The following is a 14,850-nucleotide window of genomic DNA, read 5'->3' on the forward strand; positions in this document are numbered from 1 at the left end:
CCTCTGTCAAAATCCACCTTTTTTTTAGACCATGTAAGTTTTATTTCTTTTTTTCCACATTTTTATTGGTGCATTATAGTTGTATATAATGGTGGAATTTGTTACATATTTATGCATGCATACTACATAACAATATAATTTGACCAAAATCATTCCCTACCTTCCTCCCTCTCCCTGGTCCCTTTACCCTATTCAACTGATCTCTCTTCAATTTTCATGAGATTCCCCCACATTTCTTTTCCTTTTTCCTCTCTAGTTTCCACATATATCCACTCCTTTATTTAAATTGCTTTATTTTTAAAAGTAGTTTCAAGTCCAAGCAAAATGGGGTGGGTTGTATAGAGATTTCCCATATACTCCCAGTCCCCACACAGACATAGCCTCCCACATCACAACATCCCCACGGAGTGAAACATTTGTTACCACTGATGAACCTACATTGACACATCATAATCATACAATGCCAAGTTTGCATTAAGGTTCACCACTGGTGTTGAACATTCTGTAGGTTTGAACAAGCGTATCTACCACTACAGAATCAAAGCAATCTAAATGACGACTGTGCTCCACCTATTCATCCCTTGCTCCCCTTTAGCTCCTGGCAGCCATACTAATCTTCTTACTGTCTCCATAGTCTTGCCTCTTCCAGAATGTCATTGTTATAATTTGGATCTGGAATATCCCCATCATATGTTGAAGGTTGGCCTCTAGCTGATGGTGCTATTAGAAAGTGATGGAGACACTGGGAAGTAGAGCCTCCTTGGAAGAAGTAGATCACTAGGAAAATGTTTGGTCTTGTCCTCATCCCCTTTCTTGATACTTCTCTCTTCTTCCCAGTTGTCATGAGGTGATCCGTTTTACTCTATCATGCCCTTCCATCACAATGTTCTGCCTCATCACAGGTCCAGAACAATGGAACCAGTCAACAAACCAAAGACTTAAACCTCTGAAACCATAAGCAAAGTAAATCTTCCCTCTACTAAGTTGTTTTTCTCAGGCATCTTGTAACATCATCAGAAAGTTAACTAGCAGAATCATATATTTGGACTCATATTGTCTGACCCTTTTCAGATTGGTTTCTTCTGCCCAGTAATATGCATTTAAGGTTCCTCCATGTCTTCCATGGACACAGGTTTACCTGAAGCAACAGGTTCTCTGTTTGGGCATTAAGAACACTGGATGCTTGTTTCCAAGAGATGCTGTATGAGTAAGAAAATAAGAACTCTTGTGTGACCTTGAACGTAAGTCTTCTCTATATAATATGGAGGGGAAAAAAAGGAGTATAAAAATTTCTTCATGAGATCTCACTTTTCTCGGCTTCTTAAATTGCAAGTCTGTCAGCTGGAGCAAGGGTTTGTTGGGGTTATACGCTGAGGTTTGGCTTTGTTTATTATTATTATTATTTTTAAAAATCCCGAGGTTCCCTGGAGAGGGATGGCCGCTCCCAGCCAAGTTTTCAACTCAGGGGCCCAAGATGAACAAAGTGTGTGCTATTTTTGGAGGTTCCCGGGGTATTGGCAGGGCAGTGGCCCAGAAAGGTTATCGACTGGCGATCATCTCCAGAAATCTGGAAATGGCCAGAGCCGCCGCAGGTGACCTCGGCGCTCATAGTCATTGCCATTATATGACCAAGGAGGGAAAAGGTGGTGCTCCTTGCTGGGTTACCCCAAGCCATCAGTGCTTGATGGACTAGATTAAAAACCATTAGGTGAGTTTTAGAGGATAATTGTGGACCCAACAAGTCTTCAGATGAAAACCAACAGTGAGACACAGGAAATCATTTAGCATTTAGCTGTGATGTTGCTAAAGAACATGATGTTCAAAATACATTTGAAGAGATGAAGAAACATTTAGGTCAAGTAAATTTCTTGGTAAATGCAGCTGGTGTTAACAGGGATAGTCTTTTAGTAAGAACAAAAACTGAGGATATGATATCTCAACTTAATACTAACCTCTTGGGTTCCATGCTTACATGTAAAGCTGCCATGAGGACTATGATTCAACAGGGAGGGTCTATTGTTAATGTAGATATGTTTGGATACTCAAATACTATCATTACCTTAAAGTTCCCTGCAGTATTCAGTACAGTAACATGCTGTACCAGTTTGTAGCCTAGGAGCAATAGACTATACCATGTAGCTTGTGGTATGTGGTAGGCTCTACCATCTAGTTCTGTGAAGTATTATTGGTTTAAAAGGCAATTCTGGCCAGTCTGTGTATAGTACCAGTAAAGGAGGATTAGTTGGATTTTCACGTGCCCTTGCTAAAGAGGTAGCAAGAAAGAAAATCAGAGTGAATGTAGTTGCACCAGGATTTGTTCATACAGATATGACGAAAGACTTGAAAGAAGAAGAGTTAAAGAATAGCATTCCTCTTGGAAGGTTGAAACTATTCCTCTTGAAACTATTGAGGTGGCACATGCAATTGTGTTTCTTTTAGAATCACCATATATTACAGGACATGTGCTAGTAGTGGATGGAGGATTACAACTTACGATATAGTTTAGAGATTCTTCAGTTATAATGGTGATTAGAATCAAGGGCATACTTGGTTATTGAGAAAACAGTCCTACTACCTGGGTGACAATTGCTAATCAAACCTATTGATGCTACCAATGTTGATTTCTTTCTTTATATAAATGTCTGAAAAGAAAAAAAATTTTTTTCTTCATGCTTTATCATGAGGATTAAATGAGATAAAGTATATGAAGTACCTAATACAGCCTAGAACTTAGTAAATGCTCAGAAAATAACAAGTATCTTCCTAAAATTACTCATTACTTACAAAGAACAGAATAATAACTTATATCAGAAAACCTGATATATGCCACCCTAACTGAACAATCAACATTAATATCACAACCAATGAGAAGATATAACATCAAGTACCTCCTTCCATGATGCATTTTTATTATATGCCACTCAAAAATGCCTAACTGAATCTAACTTTGAAGAAATATCAGACAAATTCAAATTGAGGGACATTCCACAAAATAACTGGCCTGTGCTCCTCAAAAATGTCAGTATCATAAAAGACTAGGAAAGGTTGAGAGACTGTCTCAGATTGAAGAATCAGACATAACAATCAAATGCAATGCATGATCCAAGATCAGTCCTTGGTCAGAGAAAATAGTGGCTGTAAGAGACATTACTGATACAATGGGTAAAGTTTGAATATGGGAAGTATACTAAATAGCACTATTAGTTAAATATTAAATTTTATGAATTTGATTATAACTGTGGTTATGTGAAATAATGTCCTTGTGCTTAGGAAATCCATGCTGAAGTATTTAGTGGTAAAGGGCACCATGTCTGTAGTTTACTATCAATCAATTCAGAAAAAAATAATAATTTTATGCAGATAGGTAGATTGAAAAAGAGCGAAAGTCTATGTGGCAAAATACAGACTGGTGAATTTAGATTTTAAAAAATAGTTCTTTATGGAATTGTTGCAACTTTTCTATATGCTTGAAACTACTTAATTATTTTAATAATTGCATATTATTATTCATAAACTCTCACTTTATGCATTGGACTTCCAGCCTGGAGGCTTGTCATATCATCCTATTCATGCTTTAGTCTATCTCCAGAGTATCAGTAAAATACAATGTGATTGTATCATTCCCTTGCTTAAAAACCTTCAGTGCTCCTAAATGCTGAAGTTGTACCACCATTCCTGCCATCAAGAATTCCTCACAGTTTATTTTATTAAATTGGGACTCTTCCTCCTTTTCCTGTAACAACCAGCTTCATCCACCTGCCTCTCCCGCTTTTCCATCTGTCCCTGTACACCTACACACCTCAGTTCCCGTAAAGGCAAAGAAATCAATGTAAAATCCCATCCTCCTCCAGAGAAATCACCCAAGGGCCACAGTAGTTTAATCTATTCCCCTGTGGGCCAATTAATAACTCAAGAGCCAGGGCTCTGCCTTATCAGCCTTTGTCAGAGTCCATGTTAGACCTTAGGAAATTCATAGCAGGACTTCCTCTTTTTTGAGTAGCATAAATAGACTGAGTATTTTATATATTTTACCTGATTAAATAAATCACAACCATCCTTTGAGTTAGATATCACGCTCCTCATAGTATACATAATGAAGTAGAGGTTCAGGAGAGCAAGGGGGTGCTCCAGGTCCCATGCTGGTTAAGAGATGATGCCAAAACTTGAACTCAGGTCAATCCAACTCCCAAGGTTTTGCTTTTCTACTACCCTTTCCCAAGTTGCCTCTTGTCTATTTAGAAGACAAATCTTTGACATCTCTTTCATTACACAACTTCCAACTCTTAGGAGCAATTAATAAGTTCTGGTTGCAGTATGTGCATTTCCTTAGAACTAACATCAGAAGCAATATACCATGATAACCCTGACCACCAAAACTGAGTGTCCCCATGCATCATTCCTGTCTAAGCCTGCTCCTTACATGACTGAGCAGAGGAAAACCTGCAATAGATTGCTTCAGAATGTCTAAATGGATAGATCTCAAATCAAAGATGATAATAAGTGCTCTAAAATGCCCAGGACCATGAAGAAATTCAAGAGCTATCACATAGAACTTACATGTACTCCAAATCTTAACCATGAGTTGCAAGATAAATAGGCTATGCTTGGTATTGAAGGTAATCTATTAATGTTGGTAGTTTTGGATAAAATTCTTAATGTGCTTCAGATGCATGACACAAGTCTATGGCTGATGCTGTGAAGGTTGTTGGCTGTCAGAATCTCATGAGTACTAAATACAGAACAAGCTGCCCAAAGATGAATATCCTTACGCTAGGCAGTAACTCATAATTATAGAAACACTGATATAGGGAGGAAAGTGGAACATTCCACTCTATTAAAGCCTTCCAGCAACCAACCTTCACTGAAGTAAGAGTCTGTATTAGTTTATATATTGCTGCATAACTAATTAATGCAAAATCTAGCAGTTTAAGAAAACCACACACTTATTATCACAGTCTCAGTGTATCTGAAATATAGGAGCAGATTAGCTGGAAGCTCTGACTGCAGGTCTCATAAGGCTGCCATTATCTCAAAGCTCAACTGGAGAAAGATCTACTTCCAAGCTCACTCCCATGGTTGTTGGCAGGATTCAGTTCTTTGGGCGTTGTTGCTCTGAGGGTATCAGTTATTGACAGACTCTTGGCCCAAGCCCTCCCTCTGCTACTTGCTTACACATTTCTCCATGCAACTGACTTCCCTCCGAGAAAAGGAGAAAGAGGGCAAGAAAAGGCAAGCAGAACAGGATGCCATAGTATTTCTGTAACCTCATCTCAGAAGTGACACTTCATCACTCTTCCATATTCAATTAATCAGAAGCAAGTCACTAGATCTAGCACACACTCCAGGGGAAAAGATAAGTAGGAGCTGATTGGGAAGCACCTTAGAAGATGCCTCCCACAGTGTCCTGGCCCTCATACAACACAAGAATTAAGGCCGGCTTAGTGATGACCCCTTCCCACTCTCTCTCCAAAACCAGTGACTCCCTGCTCAGTCCTAGATCATATATTAGTACACTTAGAGGACCTTTTCTGGGGGGGGGGGGGGTTTGCTTCTGTGGGATTGAATCTATTTTACAGTATCCCCAGATTAATCTCTGCTTCATCCTACTAGAGTAAAACTACAGAAAAACAAACATACACACACATACACATACACACACACACACACACACACACACACATTTGGGGTGAGCAGACACAAAAGCAAAATAACAATTTTGTTTTTATCCTTATGAATGCAGACTAGGCATGTAATAGCCCTAAAGAATGGGACTCACAAAAGTGGAAAAAGAAATGAAGGGAGAAAACATGTGCAAGTGTTGCCTAAAACAGGAACTAATTATATGACCTTTGGTATATTACTTAACATTTCCTCACCTACCCTGAGGAAAAATGGACAATCTAGTCCAACTCTCTCTCTCTCAAAGGCCTCCTTCAGCTCCTTCCCAAGGAGAAGGGGTTCTCACAACTGGTTCTTTAGAGGCCCATGGTCCCAGGAGCTCACTTTCTGCATAACTCCAGAGCATCCTGGCACCGTGGCCAGCCTGTCATCTCTATCACTGCATTTAAATTCCCAAAGTAGCCAAAGGCTTTTTGTTGGGGTGAGATTATCCAGGATCAATGCACTTAATAGTATATTTTTGAGTCATTTAATTGGGATTCGAGTTGATGATTCAGATTCTTCCTCACAGAAACAGTCACTAGATGATACACAAGACACAAATATTCCTGTGTAGGGCATGTTTTGGGGGGAAAAAAAAAAACTCTTGCAATCTCATCACTCCCAGTGGTCTCACACATAAAATGTTTGATAGCTGACGATTTAACACAACCAACCAGAAACAAATCATCATCGTTAAGCATCACTGATAAGCCATCCACTAAGCAGATGTGTGAGAATTTGTGTTGTAATTACCTACAGAAAAGTTGCCAGCAGCTATTGCCCCAGAACATTTTTTCAGATACACAGGAGTATTTTATATCTATTGTCTAATATGCCAGGAATCAGTGGTACTTTGACAGCAGTATTAGCAATCCAACCATCTATAATAACCTATTTGGTACCTGAGACTCAAACCAGTACTCTTCCTAATTACTCTTTAGTCTCAATTTTCACTATTCATCTTTAGTTGCAACTGTATTTGTAAGCTATCAGAACTTGGGAGTGGATATTAAATGGCCCAATTCCCAGCCTCTGCTGGCATCACCCCTCCCTGACCCCCCCAGAAAAACCACATGATAAAAGCCCTGTCCTTAGATTACAAGTATATGCAGAATATGAAGAGTCCTTCATGTCCTATCAAAACCTTGGAATGGGATAAGTTACACTAAATTGTCCAAAGATATTTTAGAAAAACCCAGTACACAAGAACTGACTGCCAAAGACAGAAGGTACCAAGAGACCAAAGTCCAAGATTGCACAAAGTGCAATTTATTAGAGGCTTACCAATAGAAATGAATCTCGAGTGGCAGCAAGACAGGAGAATCTCCACACCTCAAGGTAGGAGGAATGGGCTTATATGCTAAGATAGACAAATGTTACCCATAGCCAACCGTAATATACCTGGGCTTTTTTTAAAAAAATTATTAGCAAATCAAACATCAGTTAACAAATAATCTGGGCTTCAGAGGCTGGCATGAAATGCTCAGCTGACTATCTTATTAACTTTGTTATCCTCTAGGTTTTGAAACTTGGGCCAGGGTCAGCAGGCAGGCAAGATGGCAGTTATAACCAAGATGGCTGTAGTCACGGCAAGCTGCATCCCTGAAAATGACAAATTAAGAGACTCCTCTCAATACTTCCTATACTTTTATCCCTTTTCCCACATTATCAGGTCTGCTTCTTAGTGCCAGGGATCCACAATTACTATCCTCAATTCAAAAACTGCACATTCCCTTTTCAGCCTCCTTTCTGCCCTGTTCCTCTCTAGTCTTCCCCTTCCCTGGCTCGATCAAACCTGCTCTTCTCTTCCACCATGCTCATCTTATAAGAAGAAAGATTCTTTGAGTCCATCTGCATTTCTTTCCCTACCTCTTCTCCCCTTCCTTTTCTTCTCCTTAACTGAAACCTACCTCCCCCTTCACCACCCTCTCTAGGAAAGACCACTGCCTCTACTCTCTCCAATTCCAGAACCAAAGAGGAAGGAGCCACGTGTTCCTACTTCCTTAGCCCAGTTCACCACCTCCACTCATAACCCCTTGAATCAATTATTGCTCTTCCCTTTCCCTTCATTGCTACAAACAGATATTCAGAACTCTCCCCTACCTTCTTCAGGACTTTCCACCATTGTTCCCCTCTTCTTATTCAATACCCATGTCCATCCTCCTCAGAGATGTATCATCCATGGTCCTTAAATACCCCCATTCTTTTTCAAACACACTGGTGTGCAGAGTGAGCATAGGCCTATTTTATGTCCCATACACCAATGTAAACACTGTTGCTCTCTCCTCCAGGGTCCCAGGCCTTCTCTCATCAGCCTTCTCTCTGCCTTTGGACAAATACTCAATCCCATTCTGCACTCAACCTGTCTTTTCTGACCTGGCTAGTCCCCAAGATCAACCACTTAAGATCCATCACCAGGTAACTCTGCTTCTGCTAATTCCTTAGGATTCAAACTGCTCTTGACCATCACCTGCAGAGATCCTGCTTTTGTAGAGAATCAGCATTTTGAAATTAAATGTTTTCCGGCAACATTAGGCAAAGTCAGGCTGCCTAACCACAACTGTGGTGAAGTGTAAAGTTTGGACTCTTCTTCATTCCTCAGCTGCACCCGATCCTGTTTATTCTGTTCATCCTTAGGCCTACCGTCAGAAGATAACCTCCACTCCTATTTCACTGAAAAGAGCTATTTTTAATTTCTCTCCTTCTCCCCACCCCAGCTTCTCTATCTGCACCCTTGAATTAGCCTCCTGGCCATCTTTCTCTTCCATCGTTGGAGAACAAATGACATTCCCATGTGCAATTGCCTAAGATGTTTGCATAGTTTGGGCTGACCACTGCTTGCACCCAACTCCAACCTCAGTTGGTTGAGTTATAGAACGATTGTCACTTCATTACTGCAAACAAGAGTGTTGGAAGCAGAGAAAGTATACTTTCAGGCCAAAGGTAAAAAGCAGATCACAGCAGGTCTTGTTCTTCATCCAACCATGAGTAGTATTATGGATACCAGGACAGGGCACTCTCCATTGGAGGCCCAGACCTACATAGGGAATTTGTAACATAGAAATGTTTATGTGGTTATAAAGTATTTGTTTACCAGGGAAACATTCGAGGTTTTCTACATAGATTTTTATTTAACCATTTTTGTTGAGAATTTAGTTATCTTGATTTGGGCTAATTTAAATTTTCCTTTACTCTGCCTTTTTTTATTATATATTTCTCTAAATTAAAGCTTCTTTTATTTTCTTTTTAAAGTATGTTTCTCTTAATCCTCTTTGTCAAAGTATTAACACTCAAAAGAGCACTCTTAATTCCTTAATCTTGTACTTCAGCTTCAAACTCATCTACTTTTATGTTTTCAACATTTTTTCTGAGTTTTAATCTGTTATCCTCTTTCACTTTGATGTATTTAACCTTTCACCTTGTTAGTTTATATTATTTTATCTTTCATTTTAAATCTTATTTATTATCTTGTCATTACTTTTCATTACAAATTTGTTTTACTTTTAAACTTTACTCATAGCTTCCTGGTTTTTATTTTTTAACTTTAATCTGATTTTAGCTTTTATTCTACCCCTTCCACTTTGTTTTGATCATTCCACTTTTTCTTTCATTTTGAATCTTATTTACTTTAACTTTCACTATTATTTTACACCTTAACCTTTTTTATATATTGGTCTTTTACTCCCATTACAATATTTATCTCTTTTTTTCTTTTAACTTTCTTTTACCAATTCTCAATATATAATTTTTCAGATTCTCTTAGCTTTCTGTGCTTGCATTATTTTTATTTAATTTTGCTCTCCTTCCTTTCTTTTCCCACATTTTTTTAATGACTTGATTTAAAAATCAAAAGCAGTCAGGTTCAGTGAAACACATTTGTAATCCCAATCCTTGGGAGGCCAAGGCAGGAGGATCACAGGTTCAAGGTCAGCCTGGGAAAATTAGTAAGACCTTGTCTCAAAATTAAAAAGGAAAAAAAAAAAAATGCTGGGGTATAGCTTAGTGGTAGAGCACTTGCCTAACATGTGCTAGGCCCTGGGTTCAATCCCTCATATGGGGTGGCGAGTGGAGGGACTAGTAGGGGGAGAAAAATCCCATTTCTCTCTAGGCATCAGAAGATCAAAAGGCAGAAAGGAAGAGATCAGGGAGTTTATTCCCCCAGTCTCCTCCCTGCCTCTGTTCTGGCAGTAGTTGTGCTCCTCAGCCGAGACCACAAAGGGTTCCCATGGAGGGGCTCCTCTCCTAGGTTTCCAGTTCTTTCAGGATCCTCTAACACTGTTTCTCTGTTTCTTCGTTCAGCTGGGGGGTGAGAATGGCTTCTCACTTTGCTAGTACCTGGATGCTTCACCATAACTCTTTGGCTCCCTTGACCTCACACTGACCTCTGTCAGCAGCACCTGCAGTAAATTCACTGCATCTTCATCAGTTTGAATGTGCTGTCACCAGTCAGGGTCCTAACTGATACATTCTTAGTCCAAGCATTCAACTTCACCAGAACCTTTATGTGGAGCCCTTTTACAATTGAAGTTTGAAATATGTGGTCAACTTATTCATTGTGGCTTCAAAAATTACTGACCACTCAGTTAGACCACAGCTCTAAAACCCAGCATTCAGACATAGATAAACTCCAAATCATTGTTGATCATGCAAAAAGAGGATAAAAATGGTCTAATTTCATGTATTAATACTAATTGATGAGAAGAGACTGCCTAGAACACTGTATTGAGAAGAATTGTAGGACTCTGCAGGATTGAGTTCTGTAATCAATTAGCAATGCCTACACAGGATGGAGAGTAGCAGCATTTGAAACTTCAGACTCTGGTTTTAGTATCATTGCCACATCACTGTGTGCCACTGGTATTTCTCATACATGCTCTTTTAAAACAAATTAATATATGAAGACCTACAATGATTCTTACACTTTGTGAAAATCTAGTTCCATGATCAGAAATGTTTTTTCAAGTCATTCAGAAGATGGAGGAACTGAGCTGAACATGAGGCTTATGACCTTGAACCCATCAATATAAAAATCTGACCAAATCAAACTGAACTTCAAACTCCAAGGATTTGATATTCTCATAACATGTGTATTTCTTTCTGAAACCACCAGTGTGATTTTTAAACTTTCTTTAGCAACAGAACTCTTCATTTAAATTAAATCTCACACAAAACCCTACAGACATAAAAATAGAGCTACTCTCATTAAAAAGATAAAAGCCAGAGGCCCACCTTGCTTTCAACCCCCACCTCAAAGTTTCAGCAATCTCTGAGATCTGGAGGGCTTAACTTGAACAATAAGAAGAAACCTAGATTCCTTGGGGCCCTACGCAATTGCAGCAATATAATATTCAGATCAGTTGACCAACTCTCTTCACCTGAATGATCCCAGTTATGCTATGAGTTGACCCAATTCACGTATCCAGGCATGAGGCATCCATTGCCTAAAGGAGGATTTATCCCATGGAAATGCAGATTCAAATGATCACATGCTTAACTTTTGCTTTCAAAAGGAAAGGTCCAGGTTGAATTAGTCTGCCTGATTAATGTCAGGCTATACTTCAACAAAAATGAATCAGAAGTATCAGTGGCTTAGCACAAGAAAAGTTATTTGGGTAGGGGCTCCCTACTCCTTCTTTTAGCAACATTGTCTGGAACAGACCCCTTCTTGCTCAGTAAAGCAGAAGAAGAGAGAGAATGGAATACTCACAACCACTTTTAAATTCCTCAATCTATCTATGAATCAGATAGGACTGCCCTAACAAAATACTGTAGTCTGGATGACTCGGACTATAGACGTTGATTTCTCACAGTTCTGAAAACTAGAAGTTCAAGGTCTGAGTAGATTTGTTTCTCCTGAAACCTCTCTCCTTAGTTTGCAGATGGCCACCCTCTTGCTGGGTCCTCGTTGGTCTTTTCTCTGTGTATGCACATCCCTAGTGCTTTTTCCTCTTATAAGAACATCAGGCATATTGGATTAGGGCCCCATCATTATAACCTCATTTAACCTTAATTACCTCTTTAAAGGCCTTGTCTCCAAATATAGTCACATTGAGGCTAAGGATTTAACATATAAATTGGTGAGGGAGAACACAATTTAGTCCTTAACAACCTGAAATCAAGAAGTACCACTCCCATTCAAATATTATTAGTTAGAACAAGTCACCCAGCTATAAAAAGGGTCTAGAAAGCTTCATCTTTACATACACTGGGAAGAAAAGGAGAACCAAGTATGGGTGAGTACCAGCAATCTCAACCTCAAAGGGTAAGACAAGAATATTTAGAAAAATTTATGGTTTGAAACACACAGGTTTCCCCACCCTTAAGAGTGAGTGATAGGGTCCGGCACAGTGACCCATGCCTGTAATTCCAGCAGCTCAGGAGGCTGAGAGGAGGATCTTGAGTTCTATGCCAGCTTCAACAAAAGCTAGGAGCTAAGCAACTCACTGAGACCCTGTCTCAAAATAAAATACAACATAGGACTGAAGATGAGGTTCAGTGGTCGAGTGTCCTGAGTTCAATCCTCAGCACCTCCCCCCACCAAAAAAAAAGAGTGAGTGATAGGGAAGAAGGAAGAAAAGGAAGTGATGAGGGAAACTGACAAAGGGCCCTCATCTAGAAGGACCAAGAGAACAGAAGCACAGAAGCACAGGAAGGCAACATCTGGAAATAGACTCCCACACCCTGTGGGCATTCAGGGAACAATCCCCAGCACCAGGGAGACTAGTAGAAGCTGAGTCAGTGCTACAGATGGTCCAGATTCCAGTCCATTGGAGCAGACACTCTACACCACCAGCACCAAGCAATCATGCTAGTCACCTTTCCCTCTGGATCTGGGGACGATCTATTACCAACAGTAGACAACGCACTGCCCACTGATCATCCTAAAGGACTGATGCCTGTGAGGGCCCTTGACTTAATCACTATCTGACTACTCAGTGGGCAACACACACACACACACAAACACACACACAATTCCATACAACCTGAAGTTCTCAACACCCTAAGGCAGAAGGTACGGATGGTGATGATATGGGGGGACTGAATAGAACAGCTCGCAACTTCCCCACAGGCCAAGGCAAAATTCAATTAACTTCATACATTAAGAGTCACCAAACTTGTGTCAACTCAAGGAAAGCCACAGAGCCACCTACTGGTCGTAAATATGGAAAGGCATCTGAAAACAATAAAGAGGAAAAAATAAAATCAAATTCAACTTTAATAACTTCATTATAAAAATGCAGTGGGAAGTGTCATCTCATTCCCTTCAATGTAAGAAAATATAAGGGATACTTGAAGTGAGACATGCCTTTAGAAAATGTGTTAAGGGAATTAGAATGTAATGTACTGGGAGGTCATCTAGTCTGCCATTCTAAGGGCTTTTCAATTCTCTAGATCCTACATGTTCAAATTCTGTAAAAATAAAACACGAATTCATTTTATGAAACCTGAAACCTGCAAGTTTAATTGAGAAATTTGAGATACTGCAGCTTGGCTGACAAATGATACACTCAGCGCCCCATTCTCTGTTCCCAGGTGATCTGCGGTACTCAATCACAGAACCTCCCTAATGTGGCAAGACACATTTTTGCAAATGGTCATAATGGTTTCTAACAAAGAAAGAGTTCCAACGACTCAGGGACCGGCTGGGGAAAATAAAGACCTCATTCAAGTAGGTGCCCACTTTAAAGGACATTATTGGATTTGAAAATTGAGCTTTGTCAGCTAAAACGCTAAGCAGGCTTGCCGTTTACTAGGAAAACTGATGAGTTATGTGCAACCCTCCTCCCGGACCCTCCACAGGCCTGGAATGTGACGCTACTGTAGCTTCTGCTTTCAGGTACAAAACCCAGGAAAGACTTCTAGGTAAAGGCTCGGAAGAAACACCGTGGGGTCATTTTCACAGCCTATGGGCATAATTCTTAAAGCCCAGCCCGGACATGATCCAGCCTATAGTGAATGCTACATTTGAGCACAGAACGGCTGACCCTCCGTTTAGGGTCAGAAATCGGCTAATCTGTTTCTCAGACTTGCTCCACAAAAGCTGAGCAGATAGATCAAGTTTAACTAAAAAGATGCCAGACTCCATCCCTTTTCCGAACGGAAATCTTGCCCCGTGCCCCGAGTACACAGCGCCACCTGCAGCACCATGGGTGCAATTTATCCAAAGGCTGCGCAGGAATCGCACTTCTGCTTCCTGGACTGTGTAGAATGTACCTGAAATTGGGTTTTTGTTCATTTGTCTGTTTTTGTTTTTGTTTTCTGACCTCGTATTTAAACTTGTCAGGTGTTATGTTTATTTGGGTATTGAAAAAAAAACAGAAAAGTGTGATAATAGAAGAGACTTCGCTGATTGGTTATATGCCTGCCTGTTTTGTTTTTCTTGCTTGTTTAATCTAACAGCATTGAATTCTAACATGGTGATTTTCTTTTTTTATCCCAAGACCTGTTTCAGAAAGTCACCAGGGAGTAAAATCAATCAAAAATAACCATCAGAAGCATTTGATGTTGAAATATGATGTGGAACAGTCAATAATCTGCCATCTCTGAAATTAGAAAATAAAACCCTAAGCCCTAGAGCCAATCCTCAAACTTAAAGAAGCTGAAGTAGGGTGTGATCACAGATAAGCATTCTGGAAAGGGCTCTACAGTCGTCTCTATGGCTCCAAGGCCACCATCTTCCCCCCTCTCTCTAGCCCATCTTCACAGACTTATGTGAAGCCAAAGTGATCAAGCATCTGCAGGTACAGGGAAACAGAAGATAGAACCAGGGGATAGAACACAAAAATGGATCTAGCTCCTGCCCTCAAAAAGTTGTGCCATTGATGCTGCCAAGCATTATATTTTATCACTTCAATAAAATGTGCTCTGACATGCAAACCCATGTTATCTATGAACATTATTTGTTCCAAGAATGAAAGAATTACTCAGTCTGGGGCAATGGAGGAAGACTTCATAAGAGAAGTCTTATGACTTCTTAGAGACTTCTTGAAGAAATGTTTCTTCAAGTTAAGTTCAAATGTTTATAGGGAACAACATGGCTAAGAGAATAATGATATGCACAAAGGCATGGAGGTAGAAAAGTACTAGATATGCCTTGTGTAAAATAGCACACACACACACACACACACACACACACACACACACCAGGCAGAGAGGCAGATACATCCTCAATCACAAACCATTCTGCTT

The 14,850-nt window shown here is 39.9% G+C and overlaps 1 protein-coding gene across 1 annotated transcript; it reads left to right on the forward strand.

The window, feature by feature from the left end:
- The first annotated feature begins 1,474 nt into the window (after positions 1-1,474).
- LOC124972022 (3-oxoacyl-[acyl-carrier-protein] reductase-like) lies at positions 1,475-2,439 on the forward strand. The gene is made up of 3 exons (XM_047536105.1): positions 1,475-1,610; positions 1,768-2,032; positions 2,181-2,439. The coding sequence occupies exons 1-3, from the start codon at positions 1,475-1,477 to the stop codon at positions 2,437-2,439; spliced, it is 660 nt and encodes a 219-aa protein (XP_047392061.1).
- The last annotated feature ends 12,411 nt before the right edge of the window (positions 2,440-14,850 follow it).

This window comes from Sciurus carolinensis, chromosome 2, assembly GCF_902686445.1.
Source record: "Sciurus carolinensis chromosome 2, mSciCar1.2, whole genome shotgun sequence".
NCBI lineage: Eukaryota > Metazoa > Chordata > Mammalia > Rodentia > Sciuridae > Sciurus > Sciurus carolinensis.

Coding starts and splice junctions, on each gene's coding strand:
- LOC124972022 (XM_047536105.1), top strand. CDS start 1,475: ATGAACAAAGTGTGTGCTATTTTTGGAGGTTCCCGGGGTATTGGCAGG. Junction 1,611..1,767: donor AGGTGACCTCGGCGCTCATA/GTCATTGCCATT, acceptor ACCAACAGTGAG/ACACAGGAAATCATTTAGCA. Junction 2,033..2,180: donor TCTATTGTTAATGTAGATAT/GTTTGGATACTC, acceptor AGTTCTGTGAAG/TATTATTGGTTTAAAAGGCA.